The sequence below is a fragment of the Eleginops maclovinus genome, chromosome 5 (assembly GCF_036324505.1).
Source record: "Eleginops maclovinus isolate JMC-PN-2008 ecotype Puerto Natales chromosome 5, JC_Emac_rtc_rv5, whole genome shotgun sequence".
Classification (NCBI taxonomy): domain Eukaryota; kingdom Metazoa; phylum Chordata; class Actinopteri; order Perciformes; family Eleginopidae; genus Eleginops; species Eleginops maclovinus.
Window position 1 is genome coordinate 25,850,166 of NC_086353.1, and position 18,496 is coordinate 25,868,661.

General features: G+C 40.5%; 1 protein-coding gene across 1 annotated transcript; it reads left to right on the forward strand.

Moving 5' to 3' along the window:
* The first annotated feature begins 995 nt into the window (after positions 1-995).
* On the forward strand, positions 996-17,971 carry si:ch211-89o9.6 (zinc finger protein with KRAB and SCAN domains 7). The gene is made up of 8 exons (XM_063884538.1): positions 996-1,502; positions 3,759-3,859; positions 5,834-5,945; positions 7,533-7,648; positions 11,117-11,198; positions 12,124-12,236; positions 15,230-15,614; positions 16,486-17,971. The coding sequence occupies exons 1-8, from the start codon at positions 1,214-1,216 to the stop codon at positions 17,139-17,141; spliced, it is 1,854 nt and encodes a 617-aa protein (XP_063740608.1). The 5' UTR covers positions 996-1,213; the 3' UTR covers positions 17,142-17,971.
* The last annotated feature ends 525 nt before the right edge of the window (positions 17,972-18,496 follow it).

Below are 18,496 nucleotides of genomic sequence, written 5' to 3' on the forward strand. Positions count from 1 at the left end.
CTGTTGGGGAACTGAGACCCAGTAAGAGTTAGAAGGCACTGTATATACTTATTTGAAACAGGGCTGGTAAGAACATTTTTAAATAGGTCAAATAAATCCTTGAGTTATGGTAATGGTAGTGGTAAATTGACATGTTACACACTATTGATTTTCAATAAATCGAGAGATGATGAATAATAACTAATTATTTAACCCAAATATTTTTACATCTTTATACATCCTGTTTATCTTATTCTGTTTACATGTTTATAGACTACTGCATTTAATTACTTAATATTCTCTCTGCAACATTTAGCGTATTATACAGCCGCGGAAAAAAATGAAGAGACCATTCAATTTTTCTTAAATCTTTATTGAAATAAATTCCCAGTTTGGTATAAATAAAGTATTTCTGATTCTGATTCTGACTTGTTCTTGTATGGCAGCCATTCCAGTGTGTGTTGAATTCCAACACAGAGGAAAAAACGCCAGTAGTTTACAGAATACAAAAAATAAATAAATAAATCATTTAACTCAAAAGACATACCTAGAAAAAATAAAACAGGAGAAACTGATAATGCTGAAGTGGTCTCTTAATTTTTTCCGCGGCTGTATACATTTTTACATATAATATATAATGTATATAATTTACTTCACCTGCATTACATTGGTCTCGCAAGGTAATCTAGCACTGTTTTATTCTACTCTGTTTCTTCTTGCACTATTTAATTGTTTTTTAAAATGTTTTTTTGTTTTAGATCTTATATATTATGTATTGTTAGAGGAGCCTGGGACTTCTGGGCAATATCTACTACTGTGTATCTAGAATTCATACTTAAAACAATGCATTTGTACTTTACTCAAACTGAGTTAATTAAGACAAAATCTCAATTCCTTATTTATTTCTTATTTATGTTTGATAATGGAATGGATCATTCTGGTTCACAATCCAATACAGTAGGTGGCGATAATGCACCTAACGCTGGTTGTCACCCTCACAAAGCGAAAAAAACAAAACCCGGAAATGACGTCATGTTTTGCGGTCGGAGCTTCCCACTGACGAGCAGTGGAGGAGAGGCTACCTTTGGTTATTTTACCAATTCAACATTTAAATACACTTCCACTGGAATTGTTATGCTTTGACTCAACCCCTAACACCTCCTATTACTGCTAGAGGAGTTTACCGGTGTTTTCAGAGCCTCGTAGCCGCCTGCGAGCACCGGCCTGCAGCAGGATGTCCCGCCTGGCCTTCCAGACACAGCTGGCCTCCATCATGGAGGTCCTCGCTAATGCAGCAGTGGCGGAGATCTGTAAGCTGGTGGACGATGACTATGCGGTGGTGAGTTTACAGATGTCGCAGTGTCAGAGGGAGAACAAAGCCCTAAAGAGGAAGCTCCACCTGCTGGAGCTAAAGATGGCCCGGGGAAACGCCGAGAGGAGGCTCCGGGAGAGCGCCATGAACAGCAGCCGCTCCAGGGTGCAGATACACGGCGACAGGCTGCGGGAGTCCTCGCCATCCTCCGGTATAACGATAACTCTGCAACTAAAATGAAAACATGTCAGTCTTTGCCTTCAAACACACACTTTTAATAAGGTTAAAACTGCATACTGCCGCTGAGACAGGTAAACACATAAACATAGCATGACAGAAAAAAACAAACAAACCACATTTCAGGGTTTGGAATCACCCACACTGATAACTGTTTATTACCATGATGTATTCTGATGGAAGACGTTTGGTGTATAGTACTTAAACTCATTAAAGTGTCCCAGCAATGCAGTATTACCAGTATATCAAGCAACAGAAGTATACAGACCTATGTAAAAGTACTAATACCACCACGTTTCAAGAAAAGGTCCTGCATTGTAAATATATACAAGAATAGTTAGGTCAACTTACTTAAAGTATTACAATTATTAATTGTGTAAAAATCCTTATAGTTGAGGAAATGGAAACATTACTTTTTTTTTAAGTAATTTGTTCAAATACACAGCTCTGGAATAATGTATTAGCAGTTCAGTAACATTCTTCTTGTCAACAGAAGATACAACTTTCAATTGGACCAAAATGGGACTATTTGTAGTCCTGGATTAAAATATATCAGTCTGCACATTGTACAAATAGTAGCATATTTTCATCCTGGGTTTGATCACTCCCCTACCACAAATCTGTCCCAATGTCAAAGCTTTGGCTAAGGTTCAGCCATCCCCAGAGAAGTTGTCTTTGTGAGGCGAAGACACAAACACTGATTTAGTAAATTTGCCTGTTTAGGGACATTGTATTCAGTGTTTAAGAGGCCTTTACTTTCACTGCAGAGGAAACTAATCTCTCATCTGCTGTGTGTTTGCAGAAAAGGGAGTGCCCAGTCACTTTTCATATTTATTCTTTTTGCCTTTTGTTTATTTTTAAATATGAAAGAATGAGTTGCAGTGGGACTTGAGCCTTCTCATTGTAAGAGGTATTTGTAACCATATTTCTTATAAACCTATTCTTAGTATTGTGAAAGGATATTCTGTGAAGGGAGTTTCATACTAAAATAAGGTTCATAATTCTTGTAGAGGATAAGCCAACGCCCATGAGGATCTGCTATATTTGAGGTAATAGACGCACAATTAAACTTGTCAGGTGACTAAAAATACGATACAAAGTTTCCAGTGGAATATTCTGTCATTTTGTTTTCTCGCAGGTTTGTCCGGTATACGTATTTCCATTACCATAAAAATGACATGCAATACAATAACTTTAAGTCGGTGTGTGTGTTTTTATGTGTGTCTGCCCAGGCGTGTGGTGAAAAACAGTTTGGCCTTCTGGTGGAGCCCTACTAAGCAAACACTGGTTGCGATTTCCTATCGAGAGCTCTAATTATTTTAGGATGTATTTGTTTCCCTTGCACAAAAAGGAATAATCAACAATATTAAAAAAAGTAAAACACCAGAATTGGCCAATTTGGTATACCAAACATCGGTATCAGCTGGGAAATATAATCTCTGTTTCAACATCATCAAACCGAATAAACTGATTAGTATTTTCTGGGAAGTTGTAACCACATTTAAGTTTAATATAATCCAGATTACTGAACTAATATATTACGGTCTGAACTAAAAAAGGCAAACTTACGGTTGTCAAAAGAAGATCCATCTTGCAGACACCAGTGTGTGTTTGTGTGCTGATGGTTTGAGACCCAACCAAATTAAGAAGAAATATTACGCCGCTTTTATTAAGTTTGAGGGGAAGATACATTTTTTATTTGCAGAAATTACTAGAGCAAATGTTTTGGGATTTTTATTCTGTTTTGAGGGAGCTCGACAGATACTTTTCTCCAAGCGGGAAACGTTGGTGTAGTGAAAGGGGGGGATAAGCCCAAAAAGCTGGATTGTTTTGTTCGCACCACCAGACACCAAATCTAATTTCTTGTATGTATAGACGTACCTGGCATTGAACTTGATTCTGATCTCTATCCCCTTTCTATCTTTGAGTAGCCATGAAACTAAAATGGTTGATCTCAGCCTTATTCACACCAAACTGTCCTCTTTTATGTTGACTTACATTGTATGATTTTCAACCAAATGCAACACATTTCTTCAAAAAGTCCCACATAAAAAAGATCAGCTGTTATAAAGTGTGAACCCTCCTAAGACAAAATGCTTGGCTCTTAACAGTGTTCTGACGGCCATACAGTTACTGTTTTCCTAACGCTGCTTCCACTGGAGTGACAATACTGAGCATAGAAATGTACACACAGTTGTTCTGAATAGAAGTTGTTCTTGTTTTTATGTAGGTGTGTTTGAGAGGCGGATAGAGGTAGCAGTGTGGCCGGGTAAAGCTGCTGCAGGTCGGCCAAGCGTCAGGCCCGTCCATTCTGACAGCGTCCAGAGTAAGGTAAGCACTGTGGTTTATATTCACCTTCTATAGCCCCGCCCCTTTCCCCACCTCCCTTTCAAACGGTTGGTCTTAGTGAATCCGGTTTAGCACTATCTGCATTATAAACAATGAACTTTATTCGAGATAGAGATAGGATAGTTTTACAGTACCACATCCATCCTCTGTAAGGGGAGACAAAGGTCCACTTGTGTTAAACTTTACAAAACAATGTCACCTAGAGACTGAACTCAATGAACCCGTCATTGTGCTATTCAGCTAGCAAATGTAAGCCATTTAGCTTCCAAACGTTAGCCAACTAGCGATCGCTTTCTATCTCTCTGTAAATCAAGCTTTTCCCCTGAACATACTGTTATAACATAACAACAGTTCATTCAAATGCTTAAAATAGTTTCTTTGTCTAGTAAAGTTGCATAAAGCGGTCGATGCTATGTAAAGAAATGGAAATTACGCTTTATCCAGAAGTGTTAAGACATTATAAGGCAATGTGGAAGCTCTCTAGAGCCGGCAAAGCGTAGGGTGAATATACACGACTGAATGTTAAAATTCCGATTGGCTGCTGAGTGTTGCGTGGTCCATATGTATAGATTACTTTGATCTCAAAGCAGAGTGGAAGAGAGCTTGACATTTGCCTAAAAAAAAGGCCCATACCTTACACTCCTGTGACGTCGTTTTGTTGATGAAAGCGTAGGAAAACCTATAAGCAAAGAACTTTTTTTTTAAATGCCTCGTGAGGGCAAGGAAGTAATGACCATAAACAGAAATGTAAAAGGTCCATTTCTCATTCAGAACAATGGAAAGGCTCTCCTTTCACTGTTCACTGCACATCTCCATGGAAACCGTTGATCTCTGGGCTCACACACAGGTGTTGTGAGTAGGTGCTCAAACACAAACACACTGTCTCAGCCTATTCTACTGTCTGATGGAAACTTCATACAGATGTTCCACATGTTTTCTACATTATTGGCGACTTTGTGGTTTCAGTTCTAAAGTTTGCAGTTAAAATATTCTGCTGCTTTTTCATGCATTCAAGCCCCCAGTGTTCATGAACCCTTTAAAGCAGCCAGCCACACCGTGTTGATACCAGGCGTGACTGTGGCTCTGTGGTACTGCATTTGTCTTTCAATCAGAAGGTTGCTGGTTCAATTCCAGCTCATGCAGTCAACATGTCATTGGTTTTATACCTCTCTACAAATGAGAAGCTAATTAACGCAGGATAACACATACTTAGTGGATATTTAGAAACTATTGAACATCTTTGAAACATTTTTGTAAAAAGTAACTTTGAAATCCAGCAATGCACTACAGTGTCAGCTTTTCAAAATAAAAACGTATGTGTATTGTTAACTTTTTTCAACTTGTTCATATTTGGTTGAAATTTGTAATTTAACCATATCTGTATTCGCTGATGTATTGAAAGTTTAGATCTTTACATTTTTCATACATTGGGAGTTTCATGAAAATAGTTTTAACATAATGTGTATTACTCAACTTTTTCTATGACGTTCATTCATATGGAACCCATTCCCCGTTAGCCAAATATTCCTGCCTCTTCACTTTCATCTTACACGTTAAAGCCAGCATTGCAGTTCAGTGTCAGCTTTTCAGCATACAGCATTCCCACAGCAAATTCTTCAGGAATTACATTCTCTCATTCATAATGGCCCATTTCAGAGTCTGATATATTATATGACTGCATTAATTAATGTGTTGTGAAGGTGGAGCTACCTTTGATGACTTGGTATACTGCTGGATCTCTTAACCTGTAGTTATACTCTATGTACATGTTTATTTACTAAATGATTTATATTGTGTTAGCTAATATTTCAATCTGTAAAGTAGCTAAAGCACTCAGATTATGTAGTGGAGAGCCTCTTTAAAGCAGCAGAACATGTAAATCCTCAAAAAAAGTACCTCAAAACTGTAATATAGTACTTTGTTGAAACTGAGTGAGAGCCCTGTGTTGTTGTGCAGTCTCCAGACGTGGAGCTGGTGGAGCCAGAGGTGCTGCTGGTGAAGGAGGAGAAAGTGGAGGCCAACTTGCGGCTTGAAGAAGCAGAGGAAAACTCGTTCATAGGAGAGGACGGTGAGTACTCAGGGTGGCTGCATGTGTATTCGAGACCAACAGCGGGTAAAGCTGAGGATTAATAATCAATCTCAGGACCCCCATTAGCATTAGCATTAGCTATTCTTCCTGGGGTCCTACACTCATAAAGTCAACAAACACAAAACAAGGATGGAAGTGATCATAATGGTCATCCTTTAAACAATAATTAAGCCAAACACAAAATTAAGTAATTTAATCAGATAATTAGTTTATTTATATATCCTGTGTTTCAGACATTCCAAGAAAACGCTTTTCAAAATAAATAATAAAGTAATTAAAAAACGTTCCATTCCTGGGGAGATTTGAACTTTTCACCCCTTTTTACTTTGTTTTCTTACAGTATAATTGGTAGTATCTATACATAAGACGCAGTTCAGTTTAAGAAATGAAGATACTGTTTTATTCAAGGGTTAGGTTAGGCTCTGTACAATGCTGTTCCAGACTTCAGGGTCTGTAGCATGGAAAACAGTTAAGGTTTTCATTTAATTTGAATTCTTAAACAGTGGCAGGACTTCATTTACCTTCGCTGCGGAGAGGACTAAGCTTTAATCAAAAAAAGGACCAATTTTCAGACACCCTTTTTAGCTCGGTCTGACTTACTATAAAAACCTTGCAGGGATGATATCCTTCCAGAGAATCAGCAGCAGGACGTTTTGTAGGTCGTTGATAAGGATTTTGCTAAATGGAAATAACTAAAAAAGTCAGTGAATAAAACAGTATTCTGTCCAAAAGGAAAAGTGAATTGAATGAGTGGTTTGGACATGTATGTATAAAAAGAAATTAACCATAGCTATGAATGTTTGTTTATTAGTAATTGATTCATAAATAACAATGACAACAAATTATTTTATGTTGTACACCTAGCAGCATATGTGTAGGAACCAAATTTAGCTGTTATTTATTGTTTTTATTATCATCATTAATTGTTTACACAGCACACAGCTAATGTCACCTGGGTTACCAGTTCACCTGTTGTGTTCTGGGGTGTGGATAACAAAGTGGGTGACCTTATAGTCCTGCTTATTTTATTTATTTTTTACACACGCTTTCTTTGGAACTCGTCAAAGTGATAGGTTTGGCCTCTTTGCAAATGATTTTATTGGGAGTTTAGTAACTACATAGTGGGGCATGAATACTTAGTACTTATGGCATTTAAAAACAGTAATTAAAAAGCAAAGAGGATAAAATAAACATTAAACTATTTAATGTAGAATTACACATGTTTAAAATACATGAATACAAGTTACACTGCAGTGTCAGATATATAAGGACCTGCAGGATTCTGGGAGTTTGTTCCAGATATTTGGAGCTTAATAACTGAACGCTGCTTCTCCATGTTGAGTTCTGACTCGTAGAGACCCGTCCCAGAAGACCTGAGAGTTCTGGATGGTTCATTATGTAGCAGGGGATCAGAAATGTAGTGGCACTAAACCATTCCATACTTTATAAACCAGCAGCAGAACTATGAAAATCAGTTATTTTACTTTGATTCTATGAACTGGAGTGAAAGAGAGAAAAGCACTGAATGTTTATTTTCCATTTTTTGTTCTCCTGGTCTCTCTGAAGGCGTGGTGGAGGGTGGAGCTGCAGGACAGGACACACAGTCCACTTCCAGTCAGACGCGGGGGCAGATCCAGAGCAGCAGGACGAGACACACGGGTAGCAGCAGCCGAGGAGTGGAGGTCAGTGACTCCTCTCCTCTCCTTTCATGTGAACTCAGTGCCTGTGTCAGACACTCCCCACAGCAGTATGTTGACGACGCAAGCAGCGACTCACATTTTGACGTGTTGTGTGACAGTGATAAGAGTGCAAACCTGTTGGTGGAGGAGTTTTTCGACGAAGTGGAAGTGAGGAAGGCGTCTTGCTCGTACTCAATGGCAGCGGCCGATTTCCCCTCAACCTCTGCCAGTATGAATGGCTGGATGCGTTACGGACCCGGTGCCCCCCCGTCCCAGCCCATCAGTGGTGGCGGGCCAGTGCAACGACGACCCGGCACCAAGGAGAGACTGTTTGTCTGCAGCTACTGTGGCAAGGCCTTTAACCGCCCCAAAAAGGTGGAGATCCACCAACGTGTGCACACCGGGGAGAGGCCGTTCAGCTGCTCCACCTGCGGGAAGATGTTCTCCGAGGCCGGGAACCTGAGGAAACACCAGAAAGTTCACACCGGAGAGAAACCGTACAGATGCTCGATCTGTGGCAGGGGATTCGCCTGGATAAGGAACCTGAAAACACACCAGCAGAAAGGCCACCCTGAAATCTCTGCCGAGACCTGGGAGCAGACCTGAACTGTGAACCAACCGGAAGATACTGAAAGATGTTATGATCCGGAAAACACTCCATGATGATGTTGAACATTTCATGAAAGATTTTTTTAATGTGACTTTGTGAAACCCAAGACATTCCACAAAATGCTGAAGTCCAGCTTTTGGACTTTAGAATAAAAATTTGATTATGATGTCTTTTCTCTTTACATCAATTGTGAAAGTTTCTGACAGATCATGAAGGACATATTTCTACTAATGTTTAGCCTAAAGTACTATCAGTATAAGTTTAGTAAGTAGTATTACTATTCATCCATGATGTTGCTGCGCACACTTCAGCAGCTTTTCTGCTGCAGTGGAGACTCTGCCTGGTATAAACACATTTCATGCTCTGACACAAAGCAACATTTTGTTGAGGTGTCTCTCAATACTCTCTGACTGATGCAAAAACACCTCACTAATATAAAGTTTACTAATTCGCTAAGCAAAAATACTCTCTGGTATATAAAAACAATGTAATAGTTATTTAAATTTCACACACAGAAAAGTTACACACCTATATTATGTTAATGTTATGTAGAAATGCTAAATTGACGGGGTTGCCAAGTAGTCTTCCACTGGCACTGACACGGTTCTGGACTCGAACCTGCTTCCCTCTGGTTACCAAGTCAAGTCACGGTCCCTTTATCAAACATCACCAATGCATCAGTGTGGCTCAGTGTAAAATAGTTTTGGGACAAACACAGAGCTCTTTGGCTCACATGAATGACAGCAGGCTTTGACACTTGTTGTAAGATCAGTTGAAGATGGGACGTGATTACTTTAAGAACACCACCACACTGCTGCCAAGATAATGTTTTCTCCTACACTCCCAGCCTTATATCCACTGCTCACTTTCGGTACCAGAACTCCCAACTCCCTCGAAAGGTCACACAGGGATTTTAGCCTTTGTTGTCCATTTGAATTCACTAAAGCCTATATAACACACTGATTGCAAGTCTCTACAGCAGGGGTGTCCAAACTTTTTTCACTGAGGGCCGCATTCAGAAAAATATACGAGAGCTGGGTCACTTATAGAGGTGAATATTGACTCAAAAGTTAAGTTATAAGTTAGCAAAACAAATCAAATGTAGGTGAATGAATGCGTGATACTTGAAAACGCGTTCAGAAAAGAACAGCCTACATCCCGTCTGTCTTTAGGGTTTCATTAATTTTGCTGGCAGCTCAGTAAATATGAAGGTTACATTTCAAGCTTGTTATGGAAATAAGTTTTTTATCAACTCAGATTTGTTAGAAAATGTTTAACATTTTAAATGACTGAATTTACGTGAAAATTGGGATCATTAATATATGTTAACATATATATTTGAGAAGGACAATATAAGACAAGCAAAAGTTTAATTTGTGGGCCATATTGCATTATACTTTTAGGATTTTCAGAGGGCCGATTCAAAATGGCCTGCGGGCCGCATTTGGCCCCGGGCCGTAGTTTGGACACCCCTGCTCGACAGGATGTTTCACGTGGTGCTAGTGACGCTTCTCCAGACCAATCGGTGGTCTGCAGTGTTGTAACCCGCCTTCTAGTATCGGCTCCTCTTGCTTGAACCCGTAGATTGTATATATAAAGCCTGAACCTCAAGGTGTTGCAAAAGAGGAACAAGGTCCTATTCACAACCTGTGAGACCGGTAAACTCAAATAGAAAAGCATTACACGGTGCACATTGTGTTTCCATTGGTTATATGGTGGGAATGAAGCCAGTATTCACTCACTGCATTTAAACATGGTATCCATATACTCCCAGTAAATGTTCAGAGCTTTGTCATTCCAAATGTAACTCATTTCATGTATTTTAAAGTTGAAATATTTCCCGTTTTATAAATCATGTAATTTATGGAATAAAATATGCTTCTTAAAACACTGTTAAGTCTGTTTTTTACAATGTTTTTGTATCGCTTTGAATCTCAGATTAATTGAATTGCTATGAAAAAACATTGATCAGTAGTTAAGCACAGCATTAGGTACAGTACACACACACACAAACACACACACACACACACACACACACACACACACACACACACACACACACACACACACACACACAGAAACCATTCCAGGAAGATGAAAATATGAAGAAATAGACGCGGTTTTTCAAAAAAGCCAACAAAGAGGTGAAATAAACAGCTGGAATTGTAGCTGTTCAAATGAATGTTGATTTAAAAACAGTAACAATAACTAACAATGTTTGTATACAAGTCTGGTGTTTTTTTTATTTATCGCACTTCAAATACAAAGAATATTGAATAGGTATGCATGAAGTAGGTTATTATTAGAGGGGGGATTATTGATTTGTGTTAAAATCAAGATTATCATCAGATAGTGAACACCAAAAGTTCTAAAAATCCTCTTTTTCTTTTATATAATAAATAAGTTAACCAATAATTTGCCACAAGGCACGTATTAGCACTGTGATTTTGTTTTGAATCAGGAAGTGTTTAAATTTAAAATCTATCCATCCATAAAATATCTTTAAGACTACATTAGAATACATTCCCAATAAACCAAATGAATACAACAGGAAATATAACTCTATAGTACGGTTCCTTTGAATAACCGTTGACTTTAAATGTAGATTTGATGACCCCAGTAGAAGAGGTGAGCTGCTGCCTCTATTACATGTTGCACTTTTTAAAACGCTCTTCATGTAAATATACATTTGAGTTGTTGAAGGTCACTGTTATAACGGCCTTCAAATACCTGTATTGGGTTTGCAATTATGTTGCTGCTGACACTCACACTGTGCACATCCTGTATCCTGTCTCTGTATCGTGCTCTTGTCCTGTGTGTCTACGGTGCAGAAACATTGGATATTTCCTCTGTGTGTGCAGGAGGAGGTGGAGCCAGATGTGGTGCTTGTGAAAGTGGAAGAGGGGGAGCCGGGGAGCCAAAAAGGCTTCAGCATACAGGAGGGTGAGTGTACACCCCTAACTTTCATTTCAAGGAGTTGCCACACTTTGAGGTCACCGACATGAGGGATCTGCTGACCCTCTGCACAATACAAAGTATATATGCCGGTACAGAGTGGTGCAGCGATGACGTATTTTTGTAGCCCGACGCGGAGGTTAGCATTTCAAGGGCTCCCTTGACAAGAAAGCAATGGGATTTTCCTGTTGGATTTCGGAATAGCATGATAATCTACACTTGTGATTTCTGTAAATGCAATCTCACAAAGTAAAAAGCTAACATCACGGTCACATGACTTCACGTCACCACCGCTAAGCTAAAGGCGGCTAATGTTTGGCGTGATGGCGTTTAGTACTCTCATGTAGCAGCCAATACTTTGAAGACGCATAGAAGTTTTTATACTGACTTATGTTAAGTCATAACACAAAACCTTAATGTCTGTCCACAGACCTTGTTACAGGCTTCCAGCCAAAAACATGCTCAAAAAACTGATAGGTTCAAGATGAGGGAACCAGAACTGTTTAAAGGCTAACCCATTCCTGGGTTTTAGGACTTATTCGTGCACCACTTTATAGATTTCTCTTACCTAGCATAACCACTTGTAAATATCTACCAATTTCAAAATAAAATGCCAACTTCCTGTTCAGTGGCAAGCCAATTAAACATCCGTAAAGCAACTGGAACTGACATGTGCATATAACTTTTAGTACACCAATGATCCATGTTTGTTCATACCCTCACACAAAAGGATGTAAAGCTTTCCCATCTCCTGGTAACCGATCAAAAAGATTAACAAACAATATTTATCTGCGCTTGTTTTAAATGTTCTTTAGCAGCTGCTGTCCGTCAAAACCAGTTTTATGAAAATCCTGAAATGCTACATCTAATTGTTTCCAGTTCAAACAGAGTGTGTCTCTCTGTGTGTGTGCAGGGTTGGTGGAGTCGAGCACAGACGACTACAGAGCTGTTCTGCCGTTTGAGGACATCACACAAACCACCAATCAGCTGTCCGACCTGCAGGAGTCTGGGCGGGGCTTCTCAGAGGTCAGCTATGGGCATTCTTCGCTGTGGACTAACGGGGGGGTTAGTTATTGTAATGACGACAGCCTCCCGGGGCCGTCTTCCCACTGTGCCCCCCTCTCATTCCCGCCCAGCACAATTGATGCTGAGCATTCAGAAGGAAGGGGGTTGGCTCTTGAAAGCTCTAGAGGCTTCCACACCTCTGGTTCCTTTGGTCAGCAGAACCCTGTTATCGATCTGTCGGAGGATTCCGGCCCCAGTGAGGTGTCAGGTCAGATGCAGGAGCCCCAGCTCTTCCTGGGCCCGGTACCCGAGCAAAGTCAGGGTAAGGGCAGTTTAAATGCTGAGATGCAGCAGAAATCCCAAAGGAAGAGGCTGTGCATCTGTAGGTTCTGCAGTAAAGGGTTCAGCTCCCCGGCAAATCTAGAGTCCCACCTCAGGACTCACACAGGAGAGAGACCGTATGGCTGCACCGTCTGCGGCAAAAAGTTCTCCCAGTTCTGGAACCTGAAGATCCACCGCAACATCCACACCGGGGAGAGACCGTACCAGTGCCCCCTCTGCCCCGAGAGGTTCTCGGACCCCAGCAACCTGAAAAAACACCAAAGGAGACACCACCCACAGACGTAGCTATGCAGTCAGGGACATCTCAGTGCTAAAACTAAACATGCTTTTATTACTCCAAGTCCCCTTAATAACAAGTTAAAAAATCAAGCAAGGTTTTCTTTTCAAAACTATCCAGATTGACAAACAACAATACATGGTGGTCCCTTTAGACTGATTAATTGTTAACAAACTGTAGAGGATTGCAATTGCCTTGAGCTACTTAAATGGTTCACATGTATAGTATCCATTTCCGCAGCACCATTCACACCAAGTCAGCCGGTGCAGCAAAAACGCTTCTCATTGACTTCAGTGCTTGGGCAGCAAGGAGGGTTTTAATGTTAAACAGTTTAGTTTGTATTGATATGGTCAACAGCAAGACTAAAACAACATCCAAAGTAAAAGCGATTGACAGTTAGAGGATGAAACAGTATTTGAAAAGTAACTCAGTAGATTTATATGATAGAGTGAGGTATCACTAACAGTGAGGTATTTCAAACATGGGAAATTAGAAATAAAACAACGAAACAACGCACAGCTGATGAGACATTTGGACAGTGCAGTGTGTCTGTGTGTGTGTGTGTGTGTGTGTGTGTGTGTGTGTGTGTGTGTGTGTGTGTGTGTGTGTGTGTGTGTGTGTGTGTGTGTGTGTGTGTGTGTGTGTGTGTGTGTGTGTTTTAAATGCAGTCTGTTTTCCTGTGTGCATTTTTATTGTTCTATTATAATTATAATTTTATATTTTTCTTTTTTATCATGTCCTTTATTTTTTTTAAATGCCTTCAGTTTGTCCTAATAATACAGCACCTCTTTTTTTATCTAAAACTATTTACATATTTTATTCATGTTTAAAATGTGACGATTATGTAAACTAAAGCCATCGTAGCATAAACATTTAAATGTAAATGTAACATTAACTTTTCTATTGTGTCACAATTATGTTCAATGCTGCCTAATGTGGACAATTTGCAATGTAAATCATTAAAACTAAAGAAAGACTCAACATGCGTATTTTGTTTTCTTTATCATAAATCATACATTACAGAATTGTGACACAATATTATAATATTCTTATTTTCTATATGTAGAGATCTTTAAACTATATTTGCCTCCATGTAAAGGTGCATTAAACCACATTTCTGAAGCACATGCTGAACAAATTTCACCATTACGAATACATCTTATATCATTTCAAATTCTTTATTCCTAAGTACAGAAAAATAACAGTTAACAGAGTTAACAGTTTGTAAAACAGTATATCATTTGTGTTTAAACGTCAAGTGACCAGTAATGAGCCCAAGAGCTGAAGAAGGATTTTAGTCTTAGTGCAGCTGGTCGGATTCTGTCCAAAGTAAAAATAGAAACTTTCAAACACATCTAAAGCAGCATTTTATAATTAAAAAATCTATTCATTATGCAATACTTAGTGAATACAGTATAATTTTCCTGCTACACACATATCCAACGCAATACATTATGATAAAAATAAACTTCAAAATTTGATCCCCTGCCGATTTTGTAAGTTTACTCACTTACAAAAACAATGAAAAGTCTGTTCTTTTAATGGTAGGTTTATTTAAACAGTGAGAGACAGAATATCAAAAGAAATCCAGAAATGTACATTAAAAAAAATATATAAATTAATTTGCGTTTCATTGGGGGAAACAAGTATTTGATCCCATTGCAACCAACAAGAATTCTGGCTCCCACGGACCAGTTAAATAAGCCCTCTCACTTTAAGAAAGTACTCCTGATGTCAACTCATTACCTGGATAAAAGACACCTGTCCACAGTCAATAAATCAGATTACAACCTCTCCACCGAGGGCCAGACCAGAGACAGGTCTTGTGATCATGGTGGAACTAATGTCTAAGGACATCAGGGACCAGATTGTAGACCAGCACAAGACTGGAATAGAAGACAAGTCCTCCAGCAAGCAGCTTGGTGAGAGAGAGACAACTGGTTAAGCTAAGCTAATCGGCTTCTATTGTCCAGAATTAGTTATACTACTGCACATGAACAATATGTCGCCCCTCTGACTACTCCTTCAAGCTAAACAGCTGAATAGCACGTCAATGCTACATTAAAGCTACATGGTATTTCCACTTGTATATTTGGTTCCCCTGACAGTTTCGCCTCTGGATTGCTCTCTTTTACACCTCACACCTCCCTAACTTCAGGATATAGAGGAACCTCCAAGACTTTTTTTGAGTAGCTCTTCCAGTTTCATCATGTAGCAAACCATCTCAAGTTATTTTAACCTCAGCTGGTTGTTGTGCTTTCTCCTCTAAATCTCAGCGGGAAAGTGAAGAAGCATATTTCTCAAAATGTCCAACTAAGTGTTTGGATCTCCTTTACCTTAGTAAGATGTGAGTCATTGACCCCTGGTCCTAACGCACCTCTCTCCCTCTCCCCAGTCTGCAGCAACTCAGTCAATGGCGGACCCCGGCAGTGTAGCGGCGGTCCAGCTGAGGGTACCGGACACCATCTCAGCAGCTAACTCCAGAGCACAACAACAGCAGAGATCCAGCACCAGAACCCCCCCCAGCTCTGAGTACTCTCTGTTTGAGCTGGAGACTTTCTTCACCCGCTGGGCCCCGGACAGTGACTCAGGCAGCAGTGGCCCTTCATTTCCTTTCCCTGCTGATGACTCAGCAGAGTGTGACCAGAATGGAGTTATTATAGTAGAGAGTGAAACACAGCCTCAACCTGTGGCAGCACCAGGCGCCGCCCCCTCAGGAGAGAGGATGGGTGTGTGGCAGAGTTCCTCCTCCAATCACATCCAGCCGTCTGTGTCACACGGTGAGACTCTTAAGAGACAACTTTTCTGGTTTATTACATTTTTATTTAGTTTTTATACTACAACAGGTTAAAGACACCCTATAATGCTTTCCTGTAGTTTTCTTATATAGGTTTGTGTGCATGTAAATGGTCTGCAAAGGCTAACATCCGTGTGTTCCCTCCAGAGGGAGTTTCTCTCCCACACACTCCACCCCCCCTGTCTGAAATGGCTCCACTGGACTCCTTTGTTTACTTCTGTTACATAATGACATCCCTATGTAACACTCGCACTTCTATTGGCTAACGCTCCAACACATTGTACATGACAGGCAAAGGGGTGGGACATCTCTAAGCTGTTGACCAATCACAACAGAGCCGGTTAGCCAACCAATCAGAGCAGTTGGAATTGGTCAGCGTTTCCAGGTTTACGTTGTCAATTAATCTTCAGCTTCACAAGCAATCCCCCAGTGAGTGTGACGGGCATTGAAGCAAATGATGGTATATGCCAAACATGCGTGTATAAAGAGAACTGAATTGCTGCCTCGAGAGCATAAGTGCATGATCTGGGCCCATACATCATGCACACTCGCGTTTTTCCTTAAGCCCTGCCTCCAATCTGCTTCATCCTGTCCCGGAAAAATTAACTTTGGACCCATTGACTTCACATTGCTGACCCAGAAATTGTATTACCATTGTTTGGCCATTACTAAAAAATCCATTCAACCCCTGGGTCACTTTCTGGGGCATTGTAAATCACATGCTTCCATTGAAGCCTTTATGGATTTATACATTTGAGGAAATCTTAGTGGACTATGTGTTCTGTGAGACGCAACAGTAACAAGTGAAAACGATCAAGTGAATGTGTCTGACTCCTTGTTGTTTCTGCTCCTAGGCCCGTCAGCAGAGACTTCTGCATCCACACCTCTGAGGGTGAAAGCTCCATTGTCCCAGCCACCGTGGAGCAGGAAAGCAGTCCTGATCAGAGGAGCGCAGTCTGAGCTGCAGCAGCATGGGGACAGCAGCAGAGCCTCTCAGCAGCAGCACAGCCTTCCCTCTGCACAGACCTCAGCTGCGGTCAGTAACACAAAGATCTCCTCTATCAGCTCCACAAGTAGGACTATGAGCTCCACAGTGGCTCCATATGTCAGGAGGTTTTTGGGCAGAAAAGAGGTGCCCAGCGCGGAAGAGCATCGAGTCAGCCTCCTGGCTCACCACAATATAAGCCAGGCTCCCGGTATTTTGCTCAGTGAGCATCGCAAGAAGGGCTACGTCTGCAGAGCCTGCGGTAAAGCGTTCACGGGCTTATCCAATCTGGAGGCCCACGAGAGAGTCCACACAGGGGAGAAACCATACCGCTGCGACACCTGCGGGAAACGCTTCTCCGAGGCCGGGAACCTGAAGAAGCACCAGAGAGTTCACACTGGGGAGAAACCCTTCAGCTGCCAGCAGTGTGGGAAGAGGTTCGCCTGGATCTGCAATCTGAGAACACACCAGCAGTCTGCCACAGGCTGCGGCCTCCAAGCAGGGGGACGGCTGGGCCTGGGCTGATCCCTTTGCACTGTGGGGGACCGGAGTAATGCTAGTGTTATTTAATTCACACATACAGACACAAATTGCAATTCATTCATTCTTAAAAGGGGATGTTGCAACAAAACAAAGAGTGTTATGTCTTTTATAAATTTCAGATGTTTTGTCTATGATAAAATATTGTTTAACTATTAGCCCTCCATTCAGGTAAAGTGAGGATTGATTTGAAGGACATCAATGCAATACCACGCAAAAATTAGCCAACTTATACAACAAATGCATTATATCTTAGCTTTTTTAGTGTCTACATGTGGATTTTCATGCTTTACAAAGTATCTGACACTGCCTGGATGTTGATGAAAGCAAATTAAAATATTCAGCTGACTTTGTCATACCATTTTGGAAAGTTCTTCGGATATTATTCATACTTTACTTGTGTTCAATAAGTTAAAGTGTTATGTGCTCGTCTTTTATCTTGTTCTCAAAAACTCCCAGGTTTTATGACTCCAGTGTGTAGAATGAAATGACGAATGGTAATATAACTGTTCAGCACATTTGTAAACAGTAAATAAGCACACAGTGATGTAGTGATGCATTCCAGGTGCTACTTCAAGACGATATTGTCTTATTTTTGTAACTATGCGTCCCACATGAGCCTTAGTCCGTGCCTGGATTTAGGAAACACTGTTTGAAATGACTTGCCGTGCAAACACAGGTTAGTACGTTTTGAGATGTTCCAATAACGTATGAAACATCCTCACCCTTCATGTTGAGTTCTACCAGCCTACAATGTTGAGATGATGTTTTGATGGCCATTAATGGTCACATGCAATAAAGTAAACAATACATGACTTCCTGTGTGTGTTGAGCCCACTCACCAATCTGTTTTCAGATTTCCAGACTAATCAGTTCACTGTTTGTAGGCAGGGGTTAAGTAATGCAGACCACGTCAAAACAATCACACACACACGCAGTGTTTCTAGGTATTGATAACTCAGTTGGAACGCTTGTATTGTACTTGATTTGATCCGTTTGTCTACCTGCACACCACTATTCAAAACTATTCAGTATTTGCAAATTAACAGTACAAGGAGTTAAAAGTCTGTGTCCTGCAGGTGTGGCAGCACTTTTTATTTATCAAATGTGGGTTCCTCATTGCGCGGCTCGCCAAGCTTCAATTGGTGGCTCGCATGGCAGTAGGCTAAATACAGGGATGAGAGATACAGTGGTATGCAAAAGTTTGGGCACCCCTTAGGAAAACCACTGCATCAGTTTGTCACTTGCTGAGCTTTTGAAGCAGCAACTTCATTTTAACATATGTTATACCTTATGGTAACAGAAACATCTCAGTAGTGAAATAACTTTTATTGGTCAAA